The following is a 15,000-nucleotide window of genomic DNA, read 5'->3' on the forward strand; positions in this document are numbered from 1 at the left end:
GGAAGCATTGGTAGGGGAGGAATGGCGCCGTACGGCGACGGAAGCAAGCAAACAATAGAACCAAACCAAACGTGTCCAGATCGTCCCAAAACAAGGTCCATAAGCGCGCGGAACACAGCTGAGGTCTGACAGAATTGTTGGTAACAACGATAAATTAAAATCAAACAAAACATACCCGAGCGATACAACTGCATGGGTATTGGCACAAAAACGGTAAAAAAAAACTTACGAATAAAATCCATCCACAGGCACGCTCGAACCACCAGTGGCCATAACAAAAAGAATTATCATAAAAATACAATATTGGCCCGGCAAATATTGTTGATCGCAATGCGACGCCGCCGCGGTCCGTCCACCAAATAGTATCCAGCTTCTCGACGCGTGTTGTGCTCGTCTGTGTCGAGCTAAAAGGATTCATATCCTTGGAAACGATCACAGTATGGGCGGGAAGGAGCGGCTGTTGGTCGTACTTTTATCGGAAAAGATAAGATTTTGGCTCGCGGATGCGAGATAGTTGGAAGTTGAAAATTTCAATAATTGAAAATAACATTTCCACAATGATCAAACTTTCAAATGGGACTATACTTCATCATTCGCTGCCGTACGGTGTACGGTCTTCCGGTGCCGGCCAATCCGGAGATCCTATCGCACTCCAGCTGACTTTGAGTTTATCGACTCTGGCTTCTCCTTCCCCGGGAAGTCAAACAGCACCACCAAGTCACGGCCAGCACAAAAGGGAGAATCACACACAATCAAAAACTGTAAACTCCATTTCCTTCCTTCCTTTCGCTCGCCATTGCTTCCGTCGAAGCGCTAAGAGGATTCCCGGAACCCGGACGTCGGTCGGTTTCCTATCCATTGATGCTGCGTTCTACGGGCTACGTCGAGCGGCTGGCCGGCATCCTCGTGCCGCTGACCATCATCGTGAGGCACACGGAAGCAAACACATCTCAAAACAGTACACTAATGCCCTCGATAAACATTTTAAAGTCGCTCTACCTCCTGTTTCCCGTACGATTCCCCCACCCTGGCTTCTTTTCGTGCAGGCATCTTTCAGCGTTTTCCATCTAAATTCAAGGCAGCAATCGCATAACTCCAGATTGCGAGCATATTGAGCGGAAGCATAAGACGAAGACAACGACGACGACGACGATGCCAGCAGTGTAGTTGATTTAGGCAGTAAACAATGCAAAACAGTGAAACAACATTGGGAATTGAGTTCCGTCGGCTTAGGCGATGATGCGGTAGGATGTCCGTCCGGTATGAAGTACTTACCGGAGGCAAGGTGGCGAACAGGAGCTCTTGGAGCGCTGGGCGCTGTTGTTTCGTTTCGGTCGGCATGTATCGGAAGAGGCTTAAGCTTCGTAGAACCCCCTGTGATGGCTGTTGATCGAAATCGCTTAGTTTTGTCAACAGAAGTGGCGTATGCTCATCCCATTTCATGATTGATTTATCCTCTTTATCATGTCATAGTAATAGAAGGAACGTTCCATTTAATGGTCACATATTATTCCTAATAGGCTCAAGTAATTTGTTCCTTTCGGATTTCTCGGGTACCGATTGATTTGATCCTAGCAACCGAATATGTAGCTGTACTATAGTATACGGATCAAAGTAGCGGCAGGAGCAAAAGTCAATATCAAACAGAGAAAATTGCTCCCGGACCGGAAACCATTCAATTGAAAAAGTAACCTAAGCACCAGTGACTAGCATAAGTATTGAAAATCTATTACCTGCTCCTATTGATTCCCTCATTTCACACCGCATTACCGTTGGCAGATCTCAAATCTAATTTTATACCTAAACTCCTCCTAGGCTCATTAGGTCACAGGCAACGAACTGCATCGACGGTGGCGGTAGTAATCAAATCGCACGCTCGTTGGTCTGCGACGCCACGTCTGGAAGTAATTAAAAAGTTGTGAAGGAACGCTCAAGCAAGAAAAAATATCCTACGAAAAGAAGGTGAAGCCGGATCGTTCCCTTTTTTTCTTCTCGCTTCAGAAGCGGTCCCCTCCGCGCCGTCAAGGCGCTTGTTTGCTATAATCGTCAGGACATCCTCATCATGGCCCGGTGATGGCGATGGTCGCTTCATTCACGCAGAAGCAAGCGAGCTAGCGAGCCGATCCCGTTAAGCGGACGTAGTACTACCACCACGGTACTCTACAATTAATTTTAATTAATCGTTGGCTGAAAGTGTTAAGTTTTAAATTATTCCTTCCAATCTACGGCATCATCCGCAGCACCGCAGCCGACAATAAAACCTCCGACCCTCGGCGCTCGGCCCCATTAAAGATCAAAGCCCCAAGAAAGTCCCCCAGACCGGGGCACCTGCACCCTTGGCGCGCTACTGTTTCATCTCCTAAGCTCATCCTCCCCCCAAGGAGCACGTTGCGGAGCGACAAAACTTTCGCCATTCCCAGCACCCCGCCCCATTCCGCTTCCTCGGCCACGGCCGTCATTGGCAAGTCACGTGGACTCTCCAGTGCCCATCGTCACCACCATCGCAGCACCCTTTCCGTTCCGTTAGGTGCAGGTCATTGGTGGAAAACTTGCTCAACAATGAAAAAGCAATCAAATCCAGCTTAGATAACACACCAGCACACCAGCAACACACCGGCACCGGCACCGGCACCGGCAGTAAACGCCCACCCCGAAAACTAGCATTTCACCCCCTCCCTTGGTGGCTTCACTTGTTTTTTATTGTCAACTCCAGGACAACGCCACCGCCAAGCCCGCCAACCCCGCCAACGCCGCCACCGCATCCGGGATTTTGGCGAGGACACGGATCCTTCTCCTTTTTTCTCATTATCCTCTCCGCAGCATATCGCGCGTTAAGCCGCATCCTAAGCGCTGGTGTCGGATGGTGTCTGGCCGTCGCGAGCCGCCGTTGTCTTATGAAGGCACTCGTTTAGATTATCGTTTATTGCCATGGGGAACCCTTTTTCCTTCCAACGTCCGGCATCCGGCAGCGTTGGCCAGACGCTCGGCCAAGGGTTCGGCTACGGTGCTCGAAGGCAAACGGCGAGAGCTAAACGCTTCAGCAACCCTCGGGGGAAGCTTGGGGTTTTTTGGATTTTTGGGCTCGGCCTCGGTGTGTGCATGAGCAGTTCTCGGATGCACAAGATTGTAATGGACCGAAAATGCTGCTCCTCTCGCCTCCCTCCACCACGTGTGCACATGTTTCTTCTCCCTTCTTCGTTTCTTTTTTCTGTTTTTTTGAACCCAGTTCATTTTCCATTTATGCTTTTCGCTTCCATTTACAGACTCCCCCGGGTGATCGTTTTCGACTGCTTTGGATTGCTGCCACCGTCCGGGGGCCATCGGGCTATTTTCGGAAGGATTTTCATGTTGAGCCCGTCCCTTTTGCCGGATGGTCGCATTGAGCTGACAATGAAAACGGGCCCCGAAAATTCCGACAACACACGGGCCGAAAAGCCAGACGCCGTACCATCGCGAATGTGTTTCGACGGCATCAACAGCAGCCTTAACCATCCTCTGTCAAGGAGGCCTTCTTCAGCAGCAGCAGCAGCAGCAGCGGCAGCAGACAAAGCACCTAAACCTGGGCCCCAACGAAACAAGGCCCACAAGAGCAACGCCCCTAACGATAATGGACACCCGTTGGGTGCGATCTTCTCTCTTTCTTTGTCTTCCTCTCGTTCTCATTCAGGCATTTACGACTTCAAGTGTTTTGCAGTAAATTGGATGGAGTTTTACGAGCGCACAATTCGAGCGGTGCGCCAAAAACTATGAAAAACGCAGCGTAGCTACAACTACATTGATGAGTCAAATGGCGGGAACGATGACGAAGATGATGATGACGATGGGGTTGGCATCCCTCGAGGCACTCGACAGACTGACGACTGTTATCCACACATGGCAACCCGGTGGTGCCACCATGTGCTGTGTTACCGGAGACATTTTCTAGCTCTGATTGTCCAAACGCAATTCTTGTTGATACCATTAGCTACTCAAGAGTTGTGACTGGACATCCGTGGCTCGAAAGCGGTGAATACAACGATAGGAAGTGTTTTGTGTCGGTTTTGATGAGTGCAGTGGGGTTCAATAAGCAGCCTGCCGGTCATACTTTTACTTATCCACCCGAGAAACCTGTCCAAGAGGAAGAACCTGGGAGTGTTTTGGACTTCTGAAGACCAGGATCAATAGAGAAGACTTCTCAGGATTTCCAGATTAACTAGGAGTGTATGGTAGACCCAAATTGAGATGGAACGACGCACTTTTATGGCGATTTTAGTGCAAAATTTAACTTATTTTTTATGCAAATTTTTCCATTCTTAGCCTTAGTACTAATACCACTAGCAATACTTAATAAATCCATGTTGCCCTATGATCGTTCAATTCAATCTAGAAAATTTAAATTAAATCTATCTTCAAGATCGTGTACGATCGCATGCCTCCAGCGCATAAGAATGATCACCCTGTACATTTTGTTTATGTTAATTCTCCTACGCATACCGAGAAACAACGCCGCCGGCAACACCAATGAACAGACGATAAAAATATGTTTCTACGATCGTTGCTCGGCGTGAAGGAGGCGGCGACAGCATGCACACATATGTGCGTGATCATTTGAGAGATCAACGGTTTGTCGAAAGAGATTTTTCTGGAGTTCTGGAGAATCAGCAGCGTCAGCATCAGTCTTCGCCAGTCCTCGCCGATCTTCGGAAGCCCGAAACGCACGATAAGCTGCCGTACTGCAAGCAAGCATCATGATTCGATGGCGCGTTCCAAAACGGGTGCTTATCGCTACACTGTCGTCGATTGCCCTCTACTTCTTCCTGTCCTCGGGCTATCGCGAGTACGAGCTGAGCGGGGTGCTGCCTCACACGAAACCGGAAGATGTGTGGGACTTTCTGGCCGATTTTAGCCATATGAAGCGGCTCAACCCAACAATGTAAGTCTGTCACTGGCTCATACAACTGTTCAATTATTCGCAGATATGCCCAGAAACTAATTACAACTGCCTTTACAGTCTCGACTTCAAAGTGGTTTCGGAGAGTGGATACAGAAACGACTGGAAGTACACGGTTTCTTACGAAGAGAAGCTCTCGCACTGGCCCTACACCTACAACCAAGGTGTCGGCCACTACATGGTTACCAAGCTATCCGATGCCAACGGTGGCGTGTACTCGGTCGCTTCCAAGCACCGTACTTGCTTCCTGTCCGGTTTCTACTGTCGTAAGTTCACATCTCGCCACATTCCCTAGATTTGCAATTTAAATCGATTTTCTTTCCATTCTATTTCGCTGTCCAGCGCAAGCTGAAGGAGAGTTCACGATAAGACGCATCAACGATCACGATACACTGGTGACCGAGCTCGTTCGCTACACGTGTCCCTTCTTCTTCGGATCCTTCTGTCGGCGCGAGGTGGAGTATCAGCGCCACGAAATCATGAGAAAGCTAAAGGAACACTTTGAGCATCTTCGCCATCAGAAGATACAAGCAGGAAGAGGATAAGAGGACGGTGACGGTTTTATAATGTGTGGGTGAAGGTTCATTATGCTGGCAACGATGTTGCAGTCTTGTTGCTAGCCTAACTTTTCACAGAAACCATGCATTCATACACAAGAATCGTACTTATTGCTTACCAAGCAATGACTTTTTATTGATGTAAAATATGAAATAAAATTGATTAATGAGGTTGATGAATGAGTGCCATAAATAAAAAATTGATTCATACAGCGTTTAATATTAATTTTTGGGAAAAAAATCCTAAAAACTGGATATCGTACTAAATCAGTCAGTTATATACTGAGCTCAAAATCTTTTTAAAAATAAATTGTCCCTTCATAGAACATAACTCCCTTGATTGCTACTTGCTAATTGTTTTGAAAGAAACCAAAAACCTATGACGAAGCAGATAGGAACAGCCAAAATTACATTAATAATTACAGTGAATCTTCTGTAAACGAATAACTGAATAAGCAGTCACACGTTGTTACAATAAAGTTACATATCGTGATCAATAAAAGGATCATTATCAGTGATTAACTTATTACAGCAATATAAAGTGCGTAAATGTTTAAAAACTGAATCGTAAACTAACTTAATAACATAATTTTGAAGTTGACTGATTAGAATTGACTACTAGCTACATTAGTAACTGCTACCTTCCCTTCCTTTCGTTATCCTTCAAAAGATCTCTACCGCGCAAACCGGTAGCTCTAGCCTGTGTTCGATTACGTTCCGAATCTTGGAACTCTTCGTCCAACTTACGACGTCTTTTGGATGGTTCTCGTACACTAAATCGATCACCTATCCGTCGCCGGTTACCATCGCTACCGCCTTGATGGGGTGATCGTTTACCTCTGGTCGGTGTGTTGCTATTGCTGCTATTATTCGGCGATCGGGAAGAGGTTGGTGTCCGTTTGCTTTTGCCCAACCACCCTGATGATGAGGGAGTCCGATTCAAAGTACCGGCACCACTATCTGTTCGACGGATGTTGCTGCTACTGGTGCTACTCTGTGGCGTTCGCTGACCCTCGAGGGCCTTCGTTTTACAGGCATCCGTTTCATCATCCACCAGATTGATCACACCTTCGCTGGCCTCAACAATTTCGACGTCATCATCATCATCATCCGACAAGTCACCTTCGATCCGGAGAACCGGTGTACCCGGTAGTCCACCGGTAGCATCGTTCTCCTGCACAACAATACGATTGGGGAAGGCCGCGTTTTTGGTGATTTCGAACACATTCTCAGCCAGTCGAGTTCTCTGGTGTTGTCCGACGGCAGGCGAATCGGCAAATATGTCGACCGACGAGAGGTTGAGTTCTTGTGAAGCCGCTACTTCGCCCGCTCCGCTGGTAGCCAGAGGCAATGGAGCCGTGATAAGCTTCGCAATCGGAGTGCTACAGTGCGTTAGCGTGCGCGGAAATGGCACGGCACGGTGTTTGCCTTCGCTGGGTCGTTTGGAGGTACTCGGTGGCAATAGATTGCCGGGCGATTTGGCCAACATCTCCGTAAAGGAAATCTCTCCATCGGAATCCGATTCGAGTGATACCGTATCGTTGTCACTGTCCCCGAAGAGAGATGGTGATTTCAACCGTTTCGCTCTCGGGCCAGATGAGGAAGAAGAAGAGGTGATAACGACCACGTCAGTGGTTGCCGCTCGTTTCTGGGCATTCGGTAGACTCTGCTCAACCACACTCACTGCCGAGGAGCTGGAACATGCTGGCGGCTGGAACTTATCCATCGGGAAGCAATACCGATCTTCCTCGACATCGGTCACGGGTTGGTGGTCCGGTTGGGTTGTAGAGGAGTTGCTACAGGAGATCGCACCCTGACCCAGTTGCAGGAACTCTTCGGAATCGGCATCGAGTGTTTCGGGTACGGTCGACGGTACACCGATGACGGTCTGCTGGGAGCTCATCGGTGAAGTGTCGAAACTACTGCCTGGTTCAACCCGTAGGGGTGGCATCTGTTCCGTGTCCATTTCGAACTGTCCAAACAATGGTTCACTGAAGGTTGCTTGAACGGTGCCCACGGTTGCCGATGGATCGGCGACCGATTTGATAGGATCAGGATCGATTTCATCCTTTTGCTGTTTCAGAAACGGTTTCGTGGCCTCCGATGCGTTATCCGCTTGCGGTGTCATTTCGAAGCTACCAAACGCAAACAGAGGACTATCTTTGGTATCTTCTTTCTTTAGGTTCGCAGCTTCCAAAGGTGGTGGTGGTGGTACCGGGCAACTCTTAACGATCTTGTCCTTTAGCCGATCGTCTGCAGGCGTACGCCACGCGTGATATCGTCGATCAAATTCCTCCTTCACGACCATTGGTAGCACTCGTTGATAGTTGCTGATGTATCGTCGCAAAAGCAGTGGTCTCAGGCAAAGGTACGCCCGGAATCGATCTCGTTTCGTTTGCTGCTTGTCGATCAGCTTCCGCAGGGAAGCCGTTTTCGCCGGTTTACAACAGAACGGTAATCGATCGGAAAGCTCGGTCGGATGATCGAGCAAGTTGATCGAACACAGGAAAATAAAACGTTCCGCCCGCAGCGAACACAGTTTCGCTAGTTCGAGTCGTGTCGCAAAACGATCCGTCTCATCCACGACGACGTAGCACAGTGCGTCCGGTGTCTGTTGTGCTATCTCTCGGTGTGTTTTCACAAGTATCTTGGAGCGCACGGATTCATCCGCTACTAGCAGCTCCAGATGGTACGTCCAATAATATGCTCGGTCTCTGCAGGAACACAAAACCATGGAACGCGTTGAAGAGTTGCTGGCGACGGCCGTCAGCAGTGTCAACACTTGATGACACTTCCCCAGCCCCGGTTCATCATTCAAGAATAATCCTGTATACTGATGATAACAAACACAACATCACAGTGAATCAGCTCCGGTCACGATTCTATTATTACCTACCTCACGCTGCAGCTGCTGGTGCATGAAGCGTACTCCCGCTAATTGATGGTCTGCCAGCTGATTCACCAAATCTCGGGGTACAGAAACTCGACGATCGCGGTCCAGGTAAAGGGGCGCTTGCTGAACGATCCTCCCCACATCAGCCCTTGTTGACAACAGGCGATCTGCCATTCGATCACATTGGGGTGGGGGGTGAGCTTTTGGCGCCAACGGCAGCTGCACACAGGGATATCACCATGGCAACGTTGCGATTGGCCAAAAAAACAGCTGTTCCTGGCGCTTTAAATACATCCCGGCGGCGCCTCCTTTGTCCTCTTCTTCTTCTTTCTTTCCTTTGTCCTTGTTGATGACGTTTGATTACGCATTTTGACAGTTCGCACGGCTGACAGTGAGTAACCGAATTCGTCGATACCTGTGGGAATTGCGTTCAAAAATAATTTTCAACAAAAAAATGATGAACGGAAAGACGGAAAAGGAGAATTAAAGTGCAAAATATTAATTTATTTCATCTGGATATACTAATTTACTTCACCTGGTAGTGGTGTGCAGTGGAGCATAAACGAACGCAGGTGTGTTCTCGCGTGCCAGAACTCAAGAGAGCGCCACCGCGTCGTCAACGGCCGCGCCCCACACCACCAGCGATCGATCGATCAGGAGGGCAGGAGGAGTAATTAGCGGGCATAAACAAAGATTTCCCCTCCCCGTCTGCTCCCGTGAGAGTGTAGCTCGTTTCTCGAAAAGCGGAGTGGAAAATGTGCCCCGATTGCCGCGGACGTGTCCCACAGAATCCCTTCCGTTGTTAGTGTTTTTTATTCGTTTCGTGATCAGTAGCGGAAATGGTGACCGCGATTTGTAGATCATCATTCCTGGCGGTGGCGGTGGCGGTGGTGGTGCTTTCGCTGTTCCACAAGATTGTGGTTGCCGAAAAGCGATCCTTCTTCGGTTGCTATGAACGTGATCGTTTTGCCCGGCTTGCCATGACGACCGATAGTTTGGACGAGTGCGTCAACAATTGCGAAGAAAGTTTCCATCGGTAAGGTGGGGAGGAGGTGTTGGAGGAGCGGCGTTCTTTGTTGATCGCCGTGCGTGGGAACCGTGTCATGCATCCACGACGCTGACTCACGTTTCTATGCTTCTCTCCTGCTTGCAGATATGCTGTGCTGTCCGATTCACGTTGCAGCTGCACCAACACGATCCGAACTCGCGTTGTGGAGGATCGCGAATGTGGACTGTCCTGTGGCAAGCAGCCGGACATGAGCTGTGGTGGTGTGAATGCGCAAAGTTTATACGAAACCGGCATCGAAGTGGCCGGTCCGGTGCGTAATCTGCGTCTCGAGAACAGCAGTAAACAGGAAGCGACCATCACGATCCGCTGGGATCTTCCATCGGAAGATGGTGCCCAGGTTGAACAGTTTCAGATAATTGCCGAAGCGACGCGTACATACGCAAGCTATCGGATCCATCCACTACGATGGTCCCTACCAAATACGACCAGCACCTTCGAGCTGTCCAACCTTACGCCCGGTACGGATTACAACGTAACGGTCGTTTCACTGTCCCTGAAAGGGGAAGGAGGTCGAGCCAGCATACTCGGTAGCACGGAGATCGGCATCCCTGACCCGGAACCAGAAGAACCGATCATTTTGCGTCGCCTTGGATCAACGATTTTGATAAAAATCCCTCGTGCCACCAACAACAATGGGCCCGTAAGCTACTATCGCGTCGTGGTGCACTACGTCAACGGGGAGCTGATACAGCAGATCGAAGAGAGTCAGTTGAACACGTTCCAGAAGTCGAAGGAAAACCGTGTCCCGTATTATATCGCGGCCGAGCTGGAGATGAAGGATGACGATTCGCTCCACTTTACGGTCGGTGATGGGCGGGAGTATCGCAGTTACTTCAATCCACCGATCACGGTACGAGCGCACGTGCACATTTCGATTGGTGTGGTAAGCGTTCGGAATCACGTCGTCAAGGTGCGTTATGCGACGACCACTCACGAGCAGCACCAGTACCCGGATCATCAGCACGTGAATCTGAAAACGGTGGAAATTGGTAAGCATGATCGATCCCCTAGGCCATTGCGTTATTGTTTAAGATAATTCACCTTACCTTTTCTTCACGGTTTCGGTAGAACGGAATGAAACACTCATCACAATCCTTACCGTCGCGTGCATCCTGTTCGGTATCGTGCTGACGGCGGCCATCATTCTGTACATTTATCTGCGCTACAAGACACCGTCGGCGAATCCGCGCCCCTTCGCCGATCACCACGAGCTAACGCTGCAAGGGCCCATCCTGGAGGTAGAGAACAATGGCTTCATGCCGGACATCTACGAGCAGCGCGGTTTCGAGGCGGAACTGCGCGACATAATCGATGGGCTAGAGCAATCGAAGCATCACGCCCGAAAGTACCTTAGCCTGAACATTAACCACATACTGGGTAGCGGAAAGTACGGTGATGTACTGGCCGGTAGTCTACAGCAAGGCCAAGATCAAGACATACCGGCACATGTGCACGTCGTTACCGATGATATGGAAAGTGTGGACCAGATAGCGTTTCTGAATGAATTCCGGCGTCTAACGGCATTGGAGGAGCACGCTAATGTGATCCTGTTTCTGGGTGTCTGCGTGACGCCCGACTGGTGCTATCTGCTGTTTGAGCAGATGCAAACGACCCTCAAGCAAACGCTGCTGAATGCACGCGTCCCGAGCAACGTGAATAGCGCAAAGTTCTCGACCATCTCCGAGGAGATTGTCGTCAATATACTGTGTCTGGTGTGTGATGGTATGCAGTTTCTAGCGGACAATAATGTAAGTACGGTATCGGAAGCACGTGCACGCGGTTGCATGAAATCAGTGGGTTGATAATCGTTCTCGTTTCTCCCTTTCCCGGCAGTTGATGAGTAAGAAGCTATGCGCTCGTACCGTGTACGTAAACACTAAATTCGAGGTGAAAGTAAGCGCCTTCGGACCTCCATTATATGCCGAAGGTACGGAGAAGTGCATCGACATTGCACGCTGGCACGCACCGGAAGTCATCAAGTTTCAGAATCACAGCGTCAAAGGCGATGTGTGGTCTTTTGGTCTGCTGATTTGGGAGTGCTGCTGTTTGGGTGCGACACCATTCGGGTCGACGACTACGGACAATCTCTTTGCCGCCATACGGTCCGGACAGAAACCGGAACGGCCCGCGTTCATGTTCGAAGATCTGTACCAGCTGTGCCTGAACTGTTGGGATCTGGATGCGAGCGATCGGCCCAGCTTCATCGAGCTGCGCAACTATCTGCGGCAAACGCTACCGATGCTGCGGTACTTGCTATCGTTCGAGCGGAAGCAAAGTTTACAGCTGCCCCCGTACTTACCTCACCTGGAGATGGTCGAATGATGCTGCTAGCAGGTTTATTAGTTAGGTTAGTTTGATTTTTTCAACGAAACAAAACATTCCGTCCAATAGGGCGTCCCAGTGACGCCCGCTTTTATTAAATGCTAGTTTAAGATTAACTTTTGTACGTAAAATAAAGAAAACGCCCTGAAAAGGAACTCGTAACAGATTTTCACAGTTAATTCAAACTCGACTTGCTGCTATAAGCGGATCCACGGGTCGAAAATTTCGACTCTTGAAACCGCAGTGAACGACGAAGCAGTTTGGACAGTGGTAGTCGAGAAAATATAAGCATTTTGTAAAACAAAGCAAAATTTTAAGCGCGAAATCGTATTGTTATTGTTTTGGCTTTAAGGTTAGAATCTCTAGTTTGTTGTATAAATAGGACTGTTTATGTTTTCTGAACAATTTCGTGGATTTCTTGATAAAAATAAAGGTGCCAACTGCAAATTAGCATCGTTCGCAACTCCCGCCGTTGTTGGCTTTGCAAAAGTGGGTCGGAAATGTGTAGGAAACTAGGGGAACTACAGCGCAAAAGACTCACAAAAAGACCGGCCTGAAACGAAATCCGGGAGTCACGGAAAGACCACCCTCGGAAACCGGTACCGCGGTAAGTTTGAAGGTTCATGATTCTGCAAGGATCTGTTGCATTAACGATCGAATTCTGCTTCCAGCAATCATCGCTAGGGTAAATCCGAAGAAGATCTCAAGTGCAAGGGGCTGCGTTGAAAATGGAGCTGGAGCTCCCAAATAACCCTCAATTACTGGCGGAGCTGGTCAATGGATACCGCGTGCTGCTGCAGCAACAAATCACACAGCATCTTAAGCGACATCGCGATCACCTCGCTCGCATGAGAAAGCGATTCGCACAGAAACTAGCCCGACGTCTGGCCCGGAACTACGAGCTTTTCATGCGGAAAAGGCGGCACCTGGGGAGCCAAATTTCCCCGGCCATCCCGAAGAAGCCGGTTCCCCTACAAATCAAACAGTACAGTCGCAGATGGTGGAAAAGTGTCGCCAACGGGAAGGAACACTTCAACGAAGAGCTGTTCCGCATGGATTACGCTTGTTTCCAGCTGCTTTGCGAACGGCTAAACGATGAATTAGCGGCCGAGAGCATCACACACCACTGGATACCACTAACGATTGAGACAAAGGCCGCTATCGCGTTGTATGTGCTCGGCACGGGAGCTGACTATCGGAAGGTTGCCCACGAGTTTGAGGTGCCCATGAGCACGGTACAAAAGTGTCTGTTGACCTTCTGTAACGCGGTGGTGAACGTGTTTCTGGAGGAAGAGGAGCTTATCTATCTACCAGTCGATGACCACATCGATGAACTGGAGGATACGGTGGAGGAATTCGAACAACTAGCCAACATACCACGGGCTATGGGAGTCCTCGACTGTATGCATATCGCCATCGTCCCGCCAGTAGATGAATCGCAGTTCTACGTCAACAGCAACGGATGGGCCTCGGTGATACTGCAAGCGGTAGTGGATGGCAAAGGCTGGTAACTAAGGCAACCCTGTGAATGCTGCACGCTTGATCTCTCACGTATGAGTAATGATTTCAGTTTCATGGACGTATCGCAGCACTCTGGATGCACGAACGATGAAACCGCTCTGTTCGAGTCACCCCTATACGAAACGATGGATAGACAACAGTTGGTAAGCTGTAGTTACACTACAAACACCTACACCGATGCTAATCTGGTCATCTACCTGCTTTTAGCCAATGGCAATGCTAAATGACAAGCTCACGGCCCCGTTTCTATTGGCGGACAGCGGATATCCTTTGCTCCCGTGGCTCATGACACCGTACCATGGGGAGAACCTGTCACTGGCGCACCGATCCTTTAACGTTTACATGGCCCGAGCCCGTGCCATCGCTAGTAAAGCGTTCGAACGATTAACCGGCCGCTGGAATCTATTACAAGGTACCGTACACTTGGACATTTCGATTGTACCTACCGCCATCATGGCCTGCTGTCTGCTGCACAACTTTCTCGAGTTTGAGAAGGCATCTTACAACGAGGAATGGAGTGAGTCAACGATTGAAGCGGAAGCTGTATCGGAACAGCCCTTCTGGCTCTGCCCTATCGTGGATGAGGAGGGCGAGGAAATCCGGAACCACTTGAGCGACTACATGGAGGACAATTTCCCCGTCGTAATCGACGACATTTGACGCAGTTCGTTGCAAGGCTTCATTTCTCTTCTTTATTATTACCAATATTAAAACAAGTTAATACAACACGAACATTGCATAACTTAATAGATAAATCGATCGGGTGCTTATCGATGTTATCGTGGAGTGTCCTCGTCTGGCGTGATACTTGCCAGTTCCGCTCTCTGCTCGTCCATAAACTCCTTTAGCCGAACGAAAAACGCTTCCATGTGTTCCTCCATCAGCTCCTTCGTGCTCAAATTGATTTGCTGCATGTACTCTTCCTCCCGCTGGGCGTGCAAATTGAACTCGTAATCAATTAACCGCTTCTGGGTGCGATAGAACTCGTCGTTGAGATCTTGCTTGCTGGAAGCTATCGCTGACTGCAATCGGGTTGGTTGTTTCGGTCCGGGTGGCATACGACGCCTTGCATAAACACGGACACGGGGGGCTCGTGCCGGAAGATCGTCAACCTGTTCCTCGTCCTCCTCTAATCTCTCCTCTACGGTTTCATCCGGAGCGCTATCGGGATCTTCCAGGGCGATCTCCATGTGTAGGCTTTGGGAGGACGGGCTGGCTTCGACGGGTTCTGCCTTAATGGTGACAATCCGGCTTTTAGTATTAAGCGGCCGAGCGGAGAGCTTTGGTTGGATTGTGATTTGGCGCGGTTTCCGCTTCGTCAAGGACACCAGCTCGTCCACCTCGTCGTAGTAGGGAAAAAGGTGGCGCTCGTTCAGATCGTTGCTCCGCTTCGCTATCATGTGCAGGTTCTTCAGGTTCTTCCAGCGCACCCCAATCTGCTCGTACGTTTTGTGCCGGAAGCCTCGCTCGTTCATAATTTTCTCGATTTGGCGGTAGATTTGAACGTTTGTGTTGTGCTTGGTGCTGAACGCCTGCACGAAATTGTTCTCCAGCATGATCTGTAGCATCTCCTTCGTTTCGTCGTACTTCCACACATTTCTTCTGGTCTCCTTACTCATCTTCTTATCGGAAACTGGGACCAACTCGAAAGAATTCTAAAAAAAACCACAAAAACCACCAAATAAAAACAGGACGCCGAAAAATCCAG

General features: G+C 49.3%; 5 protein-coding genes across 7 annotated transcripts; 3 read left to right on the forward strand and 2 right to left on the reverse strand.

Annotated features, from left to right (window-relative positions):
• The first annotated feature begins 4,575 nt into the window (after positions 1 to 4,575).
• On the forward strand, positions 4,576 to 5,728 carry LOC125957428 (uncharacterized). Its single transcript, XM_049690117.1, has 3 exons — positions 4,576 to 4,912; positions 4,991 to 5,196; positions 5,273 to 5,728. Exons 1-3 carry the CDS (start codon positions 4,728 to 4,730, stop codon positions 5,473 to 5,475), a joined length of 594 nt encoding a protein of 197 aa, XP_049546074.1. The 5' UTR covers positions 4,576 to 4,727; the 3' UTR covers positions 5,476 to 5,728.
• On the reverse strand, positions 5,613 to 8,705 carry LOC125957395 (uncharacterized). Of its 3 annotated transcripts, none has more exons than XM_049690066.1 (2): positions 8,384 to 8,705; positions 5,613 to 8,313 (listed from the first exon to the last, which is right to left on the reverse strand). In XM_049690066.1, exon 2 carries the CDS (start codon positions 8,219 to 8,221, stop codon positions 6,125 to 6,127), a length of 2,097 nt encoding a protein of 698 aa, XP_049546023.1. In that variant the 5' UTR covers positions 8,222 to 8,313; positions 8,384 to 8,705; the 3' UTR covers positions 5,613 to 6,124. The 3 variants fall into 3 exon arrangements, with proteins under 3 accessions (XP_049546023.1, XP_049546022.1, XP_049546024.1); XM_049690065.1 differs by having other exon boundaries at positions 5,613 to 8,320; XM_049690067.1 differs by having other exon boundaries at positions 5,613 to 8,201; positions 8,389 to 8,522.
• Positions 8,706 to 8,951: 246 nt separating this feature from the next.
• On the forward strand, positions 8,952 to 11,919 carry LOC125957396 (putative inactive tyrosine-protein kinase Wsck). Its single transcript, XM_049690068.1, has 4 exons — positions 8,952 to 9,416; positions 9,534 to 10,438; positions 10,518 to 11,197; positions 11,283 to 11,919. Exons 1-4 carry the CDS (start codon positions 9,220 to 9,222, stop codon positions 11,769 to 11,771), a joined length of 2,271 nt encoding a protein of 756 aa, XP_049546025.1. The 5' UTR covers positions 8,952 to 9,219; the 3' UTR covers positions 11,772 to 11,919.
• Positions 11,920 to 12,137: 218 nt separating this feature from the next.
• LOC125957414 (uncharacterized) lies at positions 12,138 to 14,026 on the forward strand. The gene is made up of 4 exons (XM_049690096.1): positions 12,138 to 12,378; positions 12,443 to 13,278; positions 13,342 to 13,435; positions 13,500 to 14,026. Exons 2-4 carry the CDS (start codon positions 12,500 to 12,502, stop codon positions 13,950 to 13,952), a joined length of 1,326 nt encoding a protein of 441 aa, XP_049546053.1. The 5' UTR covers positions 12,138 to 12,378; positions 12,443 to 12,499; the 3' UTR covers positions 13,953 to 14,026.
• Positions 14,027 to 14,068: 42 nt separating this feature from the next.
• LOC125955681 (uncharacterized) lies at positions 14,069 to 14,911 on the reverse strand. Its single transcript, XM_049686822.1, has one exon. The coding sequence runs from the start codon at positions 14,909 to 14,911 to the stop codon at positions 14,069 to 14,071; it is 843 nt and encodes a 280-aa protein (XP_049542779.1).
• Between the last annotated feature and the right edge of the window lie 89 nt (positions 14,912 to 15,000).

The sequence above is a fragment of the Anopheles darlingi genome, chromosome 3 (assembly GCF_943734745.1).
Source record: "Anopheles darlingi chromosome 3, idAnoDarlMG_H_01, whole genome shotgun sequence".
Lineage (NCBI taxonomy): Eukaryota > Metazoa > Arthropoda > Insecta > Diptera > Culicidae > Anopheles > Anopheles darlingi.

Bases quoted from the DNA above. Each gene is read 5' to 3' on its own strand.
- LOC125957428 (XM_049690117.1), top strand. From the start codon at position 4,728: ATGATTCGATGGCGCGTTCCAAAACGGGTGCTTATCGCTACACTGTCG. The intron at 4,913-4,990 runs GTAAGTCTGTCA...CTGCCTTTACAG, and splicing joins AAGCGGCTCAACCCAACAAT to TCTCGACTTCAAAGTGGTTT. The intron at 5,197-5,272 runs GTAAGTTCACAT...TTCGCTGTCCAG, and splicing joins CCTGTCCGGTTTCTACTGTC to CGCAAGCTGAAGGAGAGTTC.
- LOC125957395 (XM_049690065.1), bottom strand. From the start codon at position 8,554: ATGGCAGATCGCCTGTTGTCAACAAGGGCTGATGTGGGGAGGATCGTT. The intron at 8,321-8,383 runs GTAGGTAATAAT...TGTTATCATCAG, and splicing joins ACCAGCAGCTGCAGCGTGAG to TATACAGGATTATTCTTGAA.
- LOC125957396 (XM_049690068.1), top strand. From the start codon at position 9,220: ATGGTGACCGCGATTTGTAGATCATCATTCCTGGCGGTGGCGGTGGCG. The intron at 9,417-9,533 runs GTAAGGTGGGGA...TCCTGCTTGCAG, and splicing joins TGCGAAGAAAGTTTCCATCG to ATATGCTGTGCTGTCCGATT. The intron at 11,198-11,282 runs GTAAGTACGGTA...CTTTCCCGGCAG, and splicing joins AGTTTCTAGCGGACAATAAT to TTGATGAGTAAGAAGCTATG.
- LOC125957414 (XM_049690096.1), top strand. From the start codon at position 12,500: ATGGAGCTGGAGCTCCCAAATAACCCTCAATTACTGGCGGAGCTGGTC. The intron at 13,279-13,341 runs GTAACTAAGGCA...TAATGATTTCAG, and splicing joins GTAGTGGATGGCAAAGGCTG to TTTCATGGACGTATCGCAGC. The intron at 13,436-13,499 runs GTAAGCTGTAGT...ACCTGCTTTTAG, and splicing joins CGATGGATAGACAACAGTTG to CCAATGGCAATGCTAAATGA.
- LOC125955681 (XM_049686822.1), bottom strand. From the start codon at position 14,911: ATGAGTAAGGAGACCAGAAGAAATGTGTGGAAGTACGACGAAACGAAG.